Source organism: Triticum aestivum, chromosome 1D (assembly GCF_018294505.1).
Source record: "Triticum aestivum cultivar Chinese Spring chromosome 1D, IWGSC CS RefSeq v2.1, whole genome shotgun sequence".
Classification (NCBI taxonomy): domain Eukaryota; kingdom Viridiplantae; phylum Streptophyta; class Magnoliopsida; order Poales; family Poaceae; genus Triticum; species Triticum aestivum.
The window spans coordinates 104733040-104749152 of record NC_057796.1 but is presented as its reverse complement, the minus strand read 5'-3'; the positions used below and the strand labels follow the sequence as shown (position 1 = coordinate 104749152).

The 16113-nt window shown below is 43.3% G+C and overlaps 2 protein-coding genes across 2 annotated transcripts; one reads left to right on the top strand and one right to left on the bottom strand.

Moving 5' to 3' along the window:
• Positions 1–5998: 5998 nt before the first annotated feature.
• Positions 5999–10816, top strand: LOC123180591 (gibberellin 2-beta-dioxygenase 1). Its single transcript, XM_044592670.1, has 3 exons — positions 5999–6595; positions 9406–9832; positions 10308–10816. The coding sequence occupies exons 1-3, from the start codon at positions 6177–6179 to the stop codon at positions 10581–10583; spliced, it is 1122 nt and encodes a 373-aa protein (XP_044448605.1). The 5' UTR covers positions 5999–6176; the 3' UTR covers positions 10584–10816.
• On the bottom strand, positions 9624–14173 carry LOC123180592 (uncharacterized). Its single transcript, XM_044592671.1, has 3 exons — positions 13822–14173; positions 12025–12328; positions 9624–9850 (listed from the first exon to the last, which is right to left on the bottom strand). The coding sequence occupies exons 1-2, from the start codon at positions 14063–14065 to the stop codon at positions 12105–12107; spliced, it is 468 nt and encodes a 155-aa protein (XP_044448606.1). The 5' UTR covers positions 14066–14173; the 3' UTR covers positions 9624–9850; positions 12025–12104.
• Positions 14174–16113: the final 1940 nt, after the last annotated feature.

Sequence of the window (16113 nt, the reverse complement as noted above, 5' to 3'; positions counted from 1 at the left end):
TAGGAAGTCATATTAGACAAACAAGAAGAGTTGCTTACTGATAACACTAAAGTTGCCTATATACCACACAGAGTTGCTAAAAAAAAAAGTTCATCGGAACCTATCCATATGGGATCTAGTTTTGAAGAACTCGTCGCAAGAAACCCAATGGTGAAAACGGATCTGAATTTCGATACTCGAATAAAAAATTGTGGCTTTTTAAATTTTTTGAAACTCAAATTAATGCATGCGAACTGACGTGGCAAAGCATCTTCCTAATCACGCGGGGGACAGCAGAGTGTGGTTGTTTTCGCACGCGGGTGGCTGATTTCCGTTTCTGACTGTCTGGTCGCGCGCGCGGGTGGCTCTTTCCTTTTCTGGAAGAGCGCTCGGGGCTGCGATCGGGCGCCCGTGCGCCCGCGAGCCAGGTCCATAAAACATAGCTACCCTCGGCATTGTCGAACTCACCACATTCATGCATAATCACATTACACACAGCGGAAAGCATGCGCGCATTATTGATGAGCACTGCACCTGAACAATTCAGCACTAATTAATTATGTTTGTTAGGCAATTAATTAGCTAACTAGACACTACTATATGGGTTTGTGATGTGTACTCCGCTTTTGACTAGTTATCATATGTGTAACTGTTTTGGAATCTAGTGTATATATATTTTGTGTGTAGATGCCGTTGTAGGTAATCTAGAGAGGGAACGAAAAGGTGCTAATTAGCTGCAACCTTTTTGCCGGCTATAATTTTCTTAATTAGGCGCTGATGCAAGCTAATGCCGACCACTGAGCCGACAGTTGGCACTTCTACAAACTGCAAACCAATTATATGGGGATTAAACAAATTACGTGCATGCATGAGGAGGAATCGGCCGGCCGTGCGTGTATAGACTATATGTGCTAGAACAACAACTGTATTCTAAATAACAGATACTAGCTGGGAGAACATTATTCTGTTCTTTTGTTAGACTAACAATAATTTAAATGTTGGGCATTCAAAAATAAGTGCGCCTCCGCTGTTGATTTTGAGAAAAGGCTGGTCCGTCTTGTCTTGGAAAAGGACTATCGGCCATGTAAGTGGTCATTCGAGGCATCTTAGGCCAACCAAATTTAAGTTTGATATAGAAGAAGGTGAAGATCAGTTATATATTGGAGAGTACTAACATTTTATTGTTTCTTCATTTACTTGGATGTAGCATGAGGTCCATTGCTCTGTTTACTTATACCGACTCTTCTCGATAACCAAGGCGGTTGATATACAACCAAGTGTTACTAGATGTGGGGTTTTTTTTTTGGCTTAGGCTTCTCATAGTGGTTTGAGATGACAAGTCCTTAGTTTTGCCATCCAAAATCCCAATACTCGTTCTTGAGTATGTAGTATGATATTGACAAAACAAAAGTTATTTTTTTAGTTCAATGAAAAACTCATGGAGGATGAGGTCTCTCCCTTGTGAATCCCCGTTAGATCTTAAATAAAATAAATGCATGTCAATTGTCACTAATGATTCATAGTTGTTTAATACATATACATATTCCCGCAAAGACATATACATATTGACAAGTAGCCGTGTCATGATCATGCTACAGTATGGAATTGAGAGGGTCAATATTATTGGGGACTAAGCAATAACTATTTTGTCAAATCTATCCGTGCAATCATTACTGTGGAATTGATTGCTATTGACGGGCGAAAATGCCTACTATCACGTAAGTGGTGTGTGAAGCATAATGTACATAAGTAACAGGAGATAGGGTACCGCCCATCACGGGTAAGCAACCATCAATTATGGGCATCGAGCATCTGCCCGTCACAACCGGGAACTTCTCCCCTTGAATTAGGAGAATGCACTGCAAAAGGGGAAGCAGAAGCGAGTTTGCTAAACTTTTGAGAGAGAGGAGATTAAATGAGCCCAACGAGCTAAAGTGAAGTACGTTCGGGGGGTGGGGATGGGTGATAATAATACCAAGATTTTCCATTTGATCACCAATGGGAAACATAAAAAGAAGTTCATTTGGAATAGGATGAGGGAACCATTGTTGGCTAGAAAAGGTCAAGTCCTATATCTTCATCTTCTATAAGAATTTGTTTGGGTAGCACCTAAAGGATATACCACAGCTTTGTTCGGAAGAGAATGTTGTGTCGGTACTCGGTAGCACCCTTCACGGAGAAGGAGGTATGTGATGTCATCTTACAGATGAAAAATAATAAGGTGCTAGGTCCAGATGGGTTCCATGCAGAATTTATCGAAGATGTTGGGGTCGGTTAAGGGGGGCATGATGCCAATGTTTCTGAACTTATTCAATGGCAAACTCCAAGTGTTGAAGCTCAACTTTCGGACGATCACTCTTCTTCCTAAGAAGGATGAGGCGGTCAATTACATCCTATTTGTTTGCTCAATGTTACTTTCAAGATTTTTACCAAAGTGGGCACTAATAGACTAATGGCCATCACACATATCATACTTCACCCTACCTAGATTGCTTTCATGCTTGGACGTCATATCCTGGAGGGGGTGGTTGTCCTACATGAAACAGTCCATGAGCTTGACTCGAAGAAATTTGACAGAGTTACCTTTAAAGTGTTTTTTGAGAAAGCCTATGATAAACGCAAGTGACCTTTCTTACAACAAGCTCTAAGAATGAAGGGTTTTGATGCTGCTTGGCAGCCACAGGTCCAGTCCTTTGTTCAGGGTGGTAGTATGGGGGTGAGAGTCAACGATGATATTGGGCACTATTTCCAGACCATGAAAGGATTGTGGGAGGAGGATCCTTTATCTCCAATCCTTTTTAACATTGTTGTCAATATGTTAGCAATCATCATCACAAGAGCAAAGGTGAATGGTCAGGTTGATGGGGGTATTTATTCTACATTATGCGAACGACACTACCATTTCAATAGAGCATGATATGAGCAATGTAGTTGATATGAAACTTGTCCTTTATCGTTTTGAGAAACTGTCCAAACTTAAAATAAACTTCCACAAAGGAAGTATTTTCTTTTGAACGTGCCAAAGAAGAGGAAAGCCATTATAAACAACTCTTTGGTTGTCAGGTCGTTAAGTTCCCTTTTACTTATCTCGAGATACTGATTCACTATCTAAACTTACCAATAAAGAGTGAAAGTGTATAGATGACAAGTTTGAAAAGAAGCTCAATTGTATAGAGGACAAGTTTCAAAAGAAGCTCAATTGTATAGAGGACAAGTTTGAAAAGAAGCTCAATTGCTCAAAAGGTAAACTGATGTGGACAGTTGGTTCTTGTTAATTAGGCTCTCACGAAGCTACATATGTTCATACTCTCTATCTTTGAAGTACCAAAAGGGGTGTGGAAAAGACTAAACTTTTAGGGATGCAGGTGGATGCGAGTGGTTTGAGGGTCAACTTTGAAGACGCCCTTAGGTGACGGAAAAAGTGGTACCATCGGCATTTTATTTTTTGTGACATCGCTTCAGTGACGAACCGCGTGACGGTTGAAAACCGTCAGTAACGCATTTTTGCTGACGAAAGTCGGTTTTGCGTAACAGAAGTGGCTCATAAAAAAGTCGATTTGTAGTGCCTAGAGTTTGCTAGGGTATCTTCTTTGGGGCGTAAACCTAAGATCGCGTTGGATCTGGTGATAGCGGCGCTTGCGCAATTTTTCATTCTTGGAGGCGTTGTTGTTGAAACGATTTTCTCACTATTGTTCCTTTTTACACAGTACAGACACAGAACACTCATACATATGCACATATACTCACCCCTATGAATGCATGCACACACACCCTACCCCTATGAGCACCTTCGAGAGATTGAGTCGGCACATCATCTTGAGATGGACAAAGTCATCATAGACGCTTTTGTAGTCGATGGGAACATCTTCTCCCACGAAACATACATCGCCGGAAGACCTAAAATACATCCAAGAAAATGCGAGCACCAATGCCAAGTCTAGAACTTGAACTCTGGTGGGCTAGGGATACCACTATCCTCCTAACCATCCAACCACAGGTTGGTTCGCTTTCCACTATTCGGGTGCTGTCATCGGTGTTGGTTGATGTTAATGGTTGTTTATGTATACTTGAATTTGCTTTGACGGGACATTCAAAGTTTTTTGTGTGTGTTAGTGTTGGTTTTGTGCATTCTAATCGTGTAAAAGTCAGTATGTGCTTTTGATATTTGTATTCTTTTGATGCAACATTATGAATCAATAAAAGCCACTATTTATCAAAAAATAGATTAAGGATGTGGTTGGGTTCTAGCGGATACATGGTGGCTGGCGGCGATGGGTAGGGACTGGGATGGATGGGAGGAACGAGAGGGAGCGCTATACAAAATCCTCATCTGAAATTTCAATTTATGACTATTATTCTTTTTTTGACAAAGAAAATATACTAATATCACGAAGATACTAATATACCTAGCTTCTGCACCAACAAAATGTCACAAAAGACATCCAAGATGCACACAGTCTGGTAAAGAAAACAAAAAAGGAAGGAAAAAAAGAAGGCCCCGCCATAGTGATCAACTCCTCTCAGCAACAGCACACAAACCACCACCAAAGACAACACTCGAAATACAAAACAAGTTCCCCAAAAGCATCACCTCCAAAAAGAAAACAGTGCACAAACATCGTCGTCGCCCGATCAAAAATCTTAGGTTTTCACCCTAGAGAAGTCAGAGCTCCCAAAACAATACATCTAGCAAGGCCATTGTCAGGCACAACCAATAAAGGTCAAACCTTAGGTTTTCACCCTGAAAGTCACAACTCGGCACTCGAGGAGCGAAAAATGAAATCCTCCGGCGCTGCCGCCCCCACTTGCTGCTGTTGCACCTGAAAGTTATCAAACACCAAACTCGCAGGTATCGTGTCCAGAGTGGACGGGAAAAATCCCGCAAGCCAAATCCGAGCACCAGCCTGTGAAGCAAAGCCTCCATCGCCTCGAAGGCCCCCTTCGCCATTATTGGACCTCCAATCTCAGCCACCATGACCTTCTCCATTGCTGTCTACACCATGAAAATCGAGATATCGGCATGTCCCATAGTGTCAACAAACTACCTGGCTTCGTGTCGCGCCTTCATAAAGCCGCGTAGGCTGATATGGGCGCGCACAACCGGGTTTTGTCCGATCCGGATATCCAGGGGCGTTGCGCCAATCCGTGAAGACCTCCGGCAGTAGTTCTGGAACACGTCGGCTGCCAGATCGAGGTGGACAGATCACAAAGATCATTGCCATAACACGAGAGAAGCACTAGGACCGCCTCCTTTATTAGGCAGATCGGCAAGCTCCCACGCCGCTGCCCGCCAGTTCCCAACAGTAAGCCGGAGATCTCAGTAGGCACCGCCGCCACCACCCACACCATGCGAAGATGAGGAGCTGAGCCGCACGGAGCCCCCCGACCAGTCGCTGTGCCGCCCTCGCAGCCACAGCGGCAGCCGAAGTCGCTGAAGAAGTCTGGGGCCACCGCCCGGCGTCCATCTCCTCCGGTCGAGCCGCGCCGTCGAGGGCCACCACGCGAGGAGGATGGGGCCCTCGCCGCTGTGAGCCTCGCGGCCTTTGACCAGAGGCGTCTTCGGCGGCGGCGGGGAGGGGGTGGCGGCTGCTCTAGGGTTCCGCCCGAGTCGCCCCTCCTAGGAGCGACGTGGGTGCAGGCTGTCACGGGACGATTGATCAATCCGACTAGTATTCATATTAATCGTAAATGGTCTTCTTTCTTCAACCATAAACACAACCCATTTCTGCAACCAAGAGAATTTAAGGGCCTACAAATTAGAGAGAGTAACAGAGGGGAAGGGAGAGCGATGTCATTGAGCTAAGCATAGACAATTAAGCTCATGACCCCCACAAAAAGAGAACGGGTACTACGTTACACTAAGTCGAAAGATCACGGGGGGTCAGCAACTCACCAGTCTCTCTCTCTCTCTCTCTCTCTCTCTCTCTCTCTCTCTCTCTCTCTCTCTCTCTCTCTCTCTCTCTCTTCATGTCCATATATACGGGTGCCACTCTTCCCTCCAGTTGGAAGACCCCCTACACACAACTCCCAGCTCGATCATAGTGTCCATCACCCAGCACTCTCTCTCTCTCTCTCTCTCTCTCTCTCTCTCTCTCTCTAAAAAACACTCCCCCCCCACGCGCGCGCGCATACTCTCTCTCTCCACAGTGCGACGCATTGCATACGCACGTGAAGCGAGCGTCCGCCGAGCCAACGCGATGGTGGTGCCTTCCACGACGCCGGCGCGGCAAGAGACGGCGACCATGCTGCTTCCACCGCCGTCCGCCGGCGGCGGCGCCATACCGACGGTTGACATGTCCGCGCCCCGCGGCCGCGGCGCGCTGTCGCGGCAGGTGGCACGTGCGTGCGCGGAGCAGGGCTTCTTCCGTGCCGTCAACCACGGCGTGCCTCCGGCGGGGCCCCCGGCACGGCTGGACGCCGCCACCTCGGCGTTCTTCGCGCTCGCGGCACATGACAAGCAGCGCGCCGGCCCGCCGAACCCGCTCGGCTACGGCTGCCGCAGCATCGGCTTCAACGGCGACGTGGGCGAGCTCGAGTACCTCCTCCTCCACGCCAACCCCGCCGCCGTCGCGCACAGGGCCAGCTCCATCGACACCAACGACCCCTCACGCTTCAGGTACATACATACGTATATATGTCTTTCTATATATAATAAGTACTGTACTGTACACTACTAAGTTGAACTGCAAAAACGTCTTATATTAATGTACAGAGGAGTACATGCTTACGTACAAGGCACACACATACCACATCAGTGAAGCATCATTATACATCTGCCTAACGTTCCAAGGGTTTCTTAATCCTGCAAGCATTAAGAAGACCTTCAAACATGAAACGTACTAGTGCTGTATTCAGGCCCACCTGCCAGTGACACTAGGGCCTCGTGGCAAAAGCACGGTTTTACTACTACATAACAGTCTGGTCAGCTCGAGGCGTTAGAGAGAGAAAGACAGTGTCACTTTCGGTTTCCTATACACCACTGAAGTGCGTCGCTCCACCGCCATTAATTATCACATTAGGTCCAGAGGGTTTCAAAGCTCAAGACGTCGACAAGCCAATGTGTAGATAGGCGTTTATACATGCGTTGATGGCGCCGGAGGCGTCAGATGTGACATGATCAACATCCAAAGCTAGAGGCTACATACAGCTAGCAGCAGTGCCACTTAACCAACTGACTATGTTGATCTTTGTGTGAATGTGATGTGGTTTGCTTATCATAATAATCCTGGGCCTGCCCCATTGCATATTGGTTAGCTATCCCCTAATAAATTTGGAAGATATGGTTACAGTCAACCTTTGTTAATTCCAGACCGACATGTGGGGCCGGCCTAGAGAGGTGATATATGTGGGCATCAGGCATGGACCGAAAAAATCAGGCATGAACCGATTTTTTTTTTTGAACCAGGCATGGACCGATTTATTTGCAAGGCAGGACTAGCTAGCTAGGGCATGGCCTGTGTGTACACAAGTAGCAAGGGCGTGCATGCACAGAGGACTTTCTGCTCAGTACAATGCTGTCTTGTGCATACAGGCAAAAAAGAAGCCAATGTTGGAATCATGCATGCATGCACACTCGTGTTGCAAAGCTGAGCTTGCCTAGCTACTTCTTTTTTTGAAAGGGCCTAGCTACTTCTTGTTTTGCCGTGTTGTGATACACTACATGTTACACACAGATTCTTTCAAGGACGAAAAAAGTTACATGTATAAATCGAAAATATAATTCAAGCCAAAGTGAGAGATGTAGCTAATGTATAAATCGAAAATATATATCACAACGTGGACAGTTGTTGAATGAATACAAATGATATTTTAACTCCAAAAAGATGTAACTAATTTATTTATTTATTTGCGGGGGAGATGTAGCTATGTTATTGTGGGACTAATTTATATATACTTTGTGCTACCGTATATGCCTATTAGTTTATCTATTTTTATGTTTTTAGTTCATGACAGAATTAACTTCAATATGCACACATATGTATCTTCAGATAGGTCCCATCGATTAAATCGTGGGAATGCATGAGCACATAGTTTCCGAAACGATAATTATTTTGCAATAATGGCATAATTGATGCTGTGCTAGGCAGGCCAATGATAAGTTGGTTCCGGCGATTAAGATCAACATAGCTAGTTTCTAAAGCAAAATAAAAGCATACAATTGATGTGACACAACAAACTTGATAGCTACGCAGGATGGGCATGAGAGATTTCCTCATGAAAGTTAGGCTAGAGTTGTCTAACCCTATACAAACATTGGAAAAGGAAAACACAGGAAAATCGGTCATTTTAAATCTTAGCTAAGAAATTTGACTCAGCAATTTCTGCCTGGGAAAGATACATTTGCCCCTGGTGATGGAAGAAAATGCTCACAGATGTTAAGCTACAACTGACTGAACATAACAGATAAGATCTTCTTAACTATGTTTGCGCGTATATACGCTGAATACGAAAGGTCATTTATGAAGTACTATGTGTAGCACTCACTACCCAGATCAGAAAGTGGCCTAATCAGAGTTTGTTGAGAGCAAAATAAGATGAAAGGGACAATAAAACACTCTCTTGGGTAGTTAGCTAGAAGGACCCTCTCAGGCCCCTCTCCAACAGACTGTGTATATCTGTGTATCAACTAATCTGACACATATATGCTGCAGTGGCCTCCAATTAATGGCAATATCCAACCACCAACTGGTGCAGCAATAGAATGAGAGTACAAGAAAGTTGAACCATCCATATCTACCAGATAGCTCTGTGGGCTTAATTAGCAAAGTACATCAAGTTTTTTCATATAGACAATGATGTATATACATGTACTTGGTGTATATATACACTGTATATTTTTTGTTGGAAAACAGAATAACCTCTTTTTGTCATCAAATAAAAGGAGAGGGGGCCCCAGTTGAAGTACAAAGGTCTGATGGGAATAAAAATGGTCCCCAAGCCACCCATAAAGAGCATATCCATGCTATCCATATAAAGCCAAGCAAAAGAAAGGAGGCACGGATGCAAAGGGTCCTTTTTATGGTAACATAAATGAAATGTTCGAGAGCTTGTGTTGTGGCACTGGCAGGGAAGTGATATATGATCCCAGCACCGATGGGTCTTTCCGTGGAGCAGTGGGAAAGGGCATGACCAATCCTGTCAAGAACCCATTTGCCCACTGGAAATTTTGTCACCCCCAGCTGCATCTCGACTACAAAGAAACGAATATAGCATGTGTGTGGATGCAGGCAGGCAAGGGATGCAGCTTTTGAGTGCTCATGCATCAATCGGTCAAAATCTTCTCCATCTTTCTCTTTCTTTCTAGTATACTTGCCATGGCACATGCGCGCACCTGATCCTGTGACATCACTCTTTTTGATAAAAATATTTAACCAGGTGTTTGATTTGACTCACATGTTGAAATCCCCTCCTCCCACTTTCTTGCAGTTCTGTTGTGAATGAGTATGTGGAAGCAGTGAAGCAGCTTGCATGTGACATCCTGGACCTGTTGGGAGAGGGGCTAGGGCTGGAGGACCCCAGGCTCTTCAGCAAGCTCATCACAGAAACTGACAGTGACTCCCTCTTGAGGATCAACCACTACCCTCCATCATGCACCGTTCACAAGCTTGACCATGATGACCAATGCAAGCTCAAGGGGGTTGCCAGGACCAAGGCTGGTAGCGGTGGGAATCCAGCGGCGGGTGGCCGGATCGGGTTCGGTGAGCACTCCGACCCACAGCTACTTAGCTTGCTCCGAGCAAACGACGTTGATGGCTTGCAGGTGCTTCTGCCGGACATCAACGGCAAGGACACGTGGATTCAGGTGCCAGCAGACTCGTCGGCCTATTTCATCAATGTTGGTGATCTCCTTCAGGTAGTCACATCATTTAATCTGAGTAAGAGGAACATCATTAGATGTATTTCTAATTACAAGAAAAACTATGCATAGGAACTGTTAAAGAAAGGAAAACAAACTGTTAAAGGCATTGATCTGGGACCAACCATAAATACTCGCATATGATTTAGAAGTTAAGCAATTTATTTCCAGCGGTTCATATGAACAGATTACTTACTACAGAAAACATGAGTAAAAATGATCTGCACTTAATCCTTTCATGTACATAAGACTATCTGATTGGACACTTATATTGAAAACTAGTTTACCAAGACACTCCAAAATATATTTTGCTTATTTTAAAACCCACTACTGGATTTCCTTAAGTACCCTCTTACCAGTTGTCACCCAAAAATGTCACATCTGAAGCTGTGTAAGTTAGTCTAACAGCAGAAATCACTAATCCTTGATGATTTGTTTTGTCTTATCTTCTCATCTACCTTGTACTTTTCAGGCTCTGACAAATGGGAGGTTAGTAAGCGTCCGGCACAGAGTAATTGCAAGTGCCTGCAGGCCAAGGCTGTCTACCATCTACTTTGCAGCCCCACCACTGCATGCACGAATCTCGGCGCTCCCAGAGATGGTCACAGCCGGCTCACCACCCCGGTACCGGTCATTCACCTGGGCCGAGTACAAGACAGCAATGTACTCGCTCCGCCTAAGCCACAGCCGCCTGGACCTCTTCCATGTTGATGATGACGAAAGCGGCAATGGCAGCAAAGGAAAATAAGAGGGATGACTGCTTGAGTTGCAGGCAATCTGTATGATGGGGATTAGTTAGATATAAGAATCGTCCCCAAAATTTTGGCTCTCTGACAGCTATTGCCAGAAATCTCCGTATTATGATGGTGTAGTGTGTGTGTGTCCATGACCTGGCTAGCTTTGTACAGAAGTGATGGTTGTATGATAGTAATGTACTATTGCCTTCAGCGAACTGGTTGTTCCCGTGCAACTTATATTTCTGCTCTCTCCCTTATTGGACTTTCCTTACAGCAAAGTCTTCCACAAGAGTGAGACCTAACTCTAAATTCAAATTTACAATTTTCAGATTTCACGGAAACTAAAGGCCAAGCCAGACAGAGGCAGCAATGTCGAGTAGACTATAATCAAATACAGATGGTAGTGTCGTCCGCAAGAAAATACATATGATTGGACATATGCAGCAGCGCACAAATTTAACTAACAAGTTATCAATAAGATGCAACGTTTAAGGCATATATCAGCTCGAGCCACATCCCCAAATGGGAGATGGTGATCCAATTTTCTAAATTGAAGTGTGCTAGATCTGAATTGATTTTGTTCTTCTTACTAAGCACAAGGTACTATAGCACCAGGTATTTGTGAAGTACTTACTATTCATGTGCGGGATTAGATCGAGTTTCTTAGTTTTTACAGAGAAAAGGCTTGGCACCCTGCTTTGTAGAAAGCGAACAGTCTGACAAGGTCTGGGGATACCAGCTTACAATACAGAGAACTTAAAGAAGAAAAAGAGAGTCATGAAACTCAACATTTTCACAACATAACCCCCATTCATCAGGTAAACAAAAACCTCAGGAAATTACAGAACGAGAGTGTGCAAGGGAGAAATCCTTCACTGACGAAGGCATCGAAGAGCACGTCCGCTGATCCCATAGCACTGGTCATTGCTTTGATTTTGTTAGTTTGGATGTCTTTGGCAGATTGTTTCATTTATGTTAGATATTCTCAAGAGTCAAGTCAACTCATTCATATTATAGGGAATATATTGCATCTTCTCCTCTTTAAACTAAACATGAATTAAGCTAAGTATCATAGTTCTTAAAATCATGTTGTGAATTTTTTTTTCGTTTTGACAAGCTATTTGAGGCCTATTCCTACCCTATCAGGTACCCGTCTTCACCTAGCACTGACTACTTCAAGTCACAGCTGTCTCGACTCTCTCTGACGGTTGTTTAAGTCTGTTGTCAAGTAGTTATATGCACTTGACACTCCTCAAGTGCACTTTTCACCCGATGGCGGCACAACACGAATATAAATGAGAAATCAAATGTGCGAGAATATTAAGGCTTTGGTATAGTAAATACTGTCATACACCTAACATTCTCTCTGCTATATGATGTGGCTCTCTCTGAAAGATAATTCACAGGTGCAGATACCATTTTATAAAGAAATGATGAGGTTCGATATTTTACCTATTGATGTGAAAATTTAGCTGGATGGCATTAGTAACTTGGCATTCCTTGCAAAGCAGTAGGTACAGTCATCAAGCAGCTCAACGCCCACTGGCAAGCCAGAATGTTGGCCAGCCTTGGGATTTCTGTAAACATCTTGGACAGGACAAACCAAGCAATAATCTACGTCTGGTATGGCTATGATTGCTTCCACTGAAATCCATGAGGCAGAGTGTCACAATCCTTCTTGCGATTGACCAATGACCAGTGACCAGTGCATTAATGGCCCTTCTGGCCTCCCCATGCTCATCCAGGCTTATATAAGCTACAGAACAAACAAGGTAAAGTGTTAGCAACAGTCCACAGGGATGAGGTTGGGCAAGAAAGTTGGGCCATTTCTTCTCCCTTTTTTCTTTATTTAACCTTATTTCTCCAAAATTTTAATGTAGAGCATCATCAACATTCTTTCTCAAAAGAAAAGGGAAGGCGGAAACTTGAAAGCAATTTCATGATATCAACATGTACCAGCCACTGTAGATTACGTCAAGATCCACCATTGCGACAGGATATATAATTATTGAATGAGAAGTAACTCTTGGAAGATAGAACAAAACTACAGAACATGAATACGTGACCAACCAAAAACAATGAATGAGATGGTGAAAACTGCTCAGAGTGCAGTCTGGGATCTATTCATCAAAAAGTTTAGTGTTGTCATATATATCATGTTTAGCAATGAGAGTTCTATGGAGCAATGTGACAGTTTTATGTTTTACACTAGCAATTTGAATTGGATATAGTAAAAATTCTGGTGAATGCTACAAATTAAAGAAAAAGGATGGTGCTTAAAAATAGCATCAGCGTTAAGAAACATCTGAGAAGCAAACCCGTCCTTGAAGCTCAATCTCCAGCAATCATAAAGGGGACGAAAATCAGTAGATATTGCTGTCACAAATTATTCCTGGTTGAATTCGTTAAGTTTGTTATCTGATTAAATTGACGAATATATGCTATGAAAGCATTTTTACCAATGGAAATGTTAAGACCTAAGAGAGACAAGTGCGGACAGAAAGATCAAGTTATGTACAACGTCATTACCTTACACTTCCGATATATGAATTAGATTTTACAGAACCTTTGTAAGTGTATTAGACAATGAAACTTGGTAACGCGCGGAACGCCTACATGAAACTTCGCAGAAGCTCCATAAATGTAATGGTCCAGTGCTGGAAACTAAGCAAGAAAGTACAAGCTTCTGCCTTCCGGAAGTCGGAACAAGACATTTGCTTGCAGTCACAGGTTGGCAACACTGGCAATGCTAGAAATACCATCAATTCCAGCATGTTTTGCTTGGACCACAGCCCATTACACAAATCATGCATGGTGACACAAATTGTGCAGCCTCCAAAATTTCCGTCCTTATCATGACCACCACCCATTACACAAATCATGGAAGGTGACAATGTGCCGCCAAAAGTTGCTAGGGAGTGTGACAAAAGATCAGGACCATAACCCCTTGCCGACGCTGGCATCAATTGGATTCTGAGTTTCCCTGGACGGGGTTCCCATCAACCGCATTTACTATCACATACCAATCTTAAAATCTCTAGCCATGTCATAACATCAGCAAAATGCTTAGGCAAATCAAAAACCTTACAATGCATTGAAAATGCTAAATTTGGTCTAGAGCTCGGCAAACTGCAACAGAGATTAATATTCCACTCAAACGAGAACAATAATCTACCAGTACCTGACAGTAACCGTTGGCTTAAAAAAAGAGGGGAAGGAGAGGATAATCTATGTTCAACTGTTCCTCACCTGTAGCAGCAGCCTCCCTGGCGCCGCCGGCCTCTATGCGGAGCAGGGGCACCCACCGCCGACGGCGCGACGTCCCTGAAGGCACCACCTGGTCGTAGATCAGAACCCATGAGCAGCCGCAGCCGCAGCCGCAGCCGCCGGCGCCTATCCCGACGGGCGCCATTGCCAGCAGCCCCTGGCGCCTCCCTATCCGCCCCCACTTCGTCTTCTCCGGCGACACCTCGGCGGCTCCGTGCCCTACCATTCGCGGATTTGGAAGATAAAAACCCCGTGTATGCCACGCAGAATACTTTTAAAAAATGACGGAGTTTCCTTTCGGGTAATATGTTTTGCAAAACAAACTTTTTCGCGGCAATTTATATGTTGAGAGCATGGATGGCAATGTTTTGAAGCGAACATGGTAATTTCCGCAGCTCTCCGTTGTCAGAAGTTGTGATGTGTTTGTGAAGAATTTGTCATAGAAAATGTTTACATTTACCATGCCCCGCGGTGAACTTTCGCTGGCTATTGGTTTTTTATTTCTTATTAATATAGAAAATATATTCAACCATTAGCATGTTTTGGATCTAGTGACTTGGAAAACTAATAATTACACTAAAATATCTCTAACACATTTTCCTCTTTATGTATATCTTTTGCAAAACGAAATTCCACCTGAACTTCAATACACAAACAACGATTAAACCAAACCAGCAATAATGTTGATATTCATACACTTGCACGAGCTCAATTACCAATAAAGATTTTAGAGGACCCTTTGAGCCGTCCGATGAACTTGGCCTGAAGACAATCCCTTAAAAATGTGGGCTGAACCATAAGATATTCCCCATGGTATCGAGGAGATTTCAACTCCGCAGAAAATTGAATCAGCAAAAAACAACAAGACACATTTAAAAAAACTCCACAAATCCGATTAATCATTTGAAGACACAAACTTAAACTCTTCAAGATCACATCAAAATACAGATAATACATGATTCTAGCTTGGTGAAGTTGTCCGGTAAAGCATAACCGCGATAGGGGAATAACCAAAAGACATTTATTTCCAACAGCATCACGCACATTGCCAAAAATTTGTCGTTCCGGGCCGTAAAACTCATCTCGGAACTCTTATACACACCTACGAGGACTTGAGGCTCCCCTCGTCATCTCACATCGTCAAGGCAAGGGCAAAGAAGGAGACGGGAACCGGGCAGATTCCAACGACGGTTGTGCTCCTTTGATCACTTAAAACCATCCTTCGGTCGATTCAAACTCTAACAGTGACTCTATGCGGTACTAGCGGTAGATTATTCAAGGAGACCCTGACTCGGTTAAGGGCTCTGGGTTTTCTGACGCTAAGCGTTAGAGAGTTGAGTGAAATTATCATGGCAAACTCATACTAGGCATGTAGAAGGTGCACCCCGCTAACACCAAGAGTGGAAGACACCAGCCGACACACCTAGATGTGTGAAAGTGCAAACTCTATCTGACGCTCAAAGCATCAAAGTGTCGACCAAATGCATAGGTCATGCGCATCGTGAGTTGTCCCATTGCTGGTTTTCAGCTTGTTTTCTCTCATTTTTTCCTCCATCTGTTGGTTTGATTTTCTTTTTATGTCATTTCCTTGTTCTATTTTATTAAAAATAAATATTACTCATGTTTTTTCTATAACTTCTCTAGCATTTTCCCTAAAGTATATGAGCATATATCAATACGTTTTTGAAAGACTTTTAAAAATATACAAACATTTTCCTTAAAACACATGAACTTTTCAATTAATGAATATAATTTTTGTACACATAAACATTTTTTAATAAGCGATGGAAATTTTATTTCACATTTATGACCATTTAGATATGTGTACAAGATTATTTTTTGTCATTTTCTTTAAAAATATTTTTAAAACATGTTAATCAAAATACTTTTTTTTAAATAAGGACATTTAAAAATTAGGACGTTAATGGGTCGCGCCACAGTTGGCCCATATAAGTTGCTCATAGAGTCAAATAAGATGTGGGAGCAACTAGTTAGTGGGTCCTCCTTCGGAGCCCCCGCAAGGGTCACCTTGGGGTGGGCTGGGAGCGTGCCACGCCACGTGTTGCGCTCTGGTGCTCCCTCTAAATTTTATTTTATTTATTTTTCTGTACACGTTTTCGGCTTTTAGATGATTTTTTTAGTGTTTTTTTGGCTTTTCGGTTTTTCTCCAGTTTTTCTTAAGTTTTGGACAAAAAATCAAAAACAATATGCGAAAAAACGTAATTTTTTCTTTGTGCCTCTTGGAAAAGGAAAAAAATATGTTTTCTTTTTTTC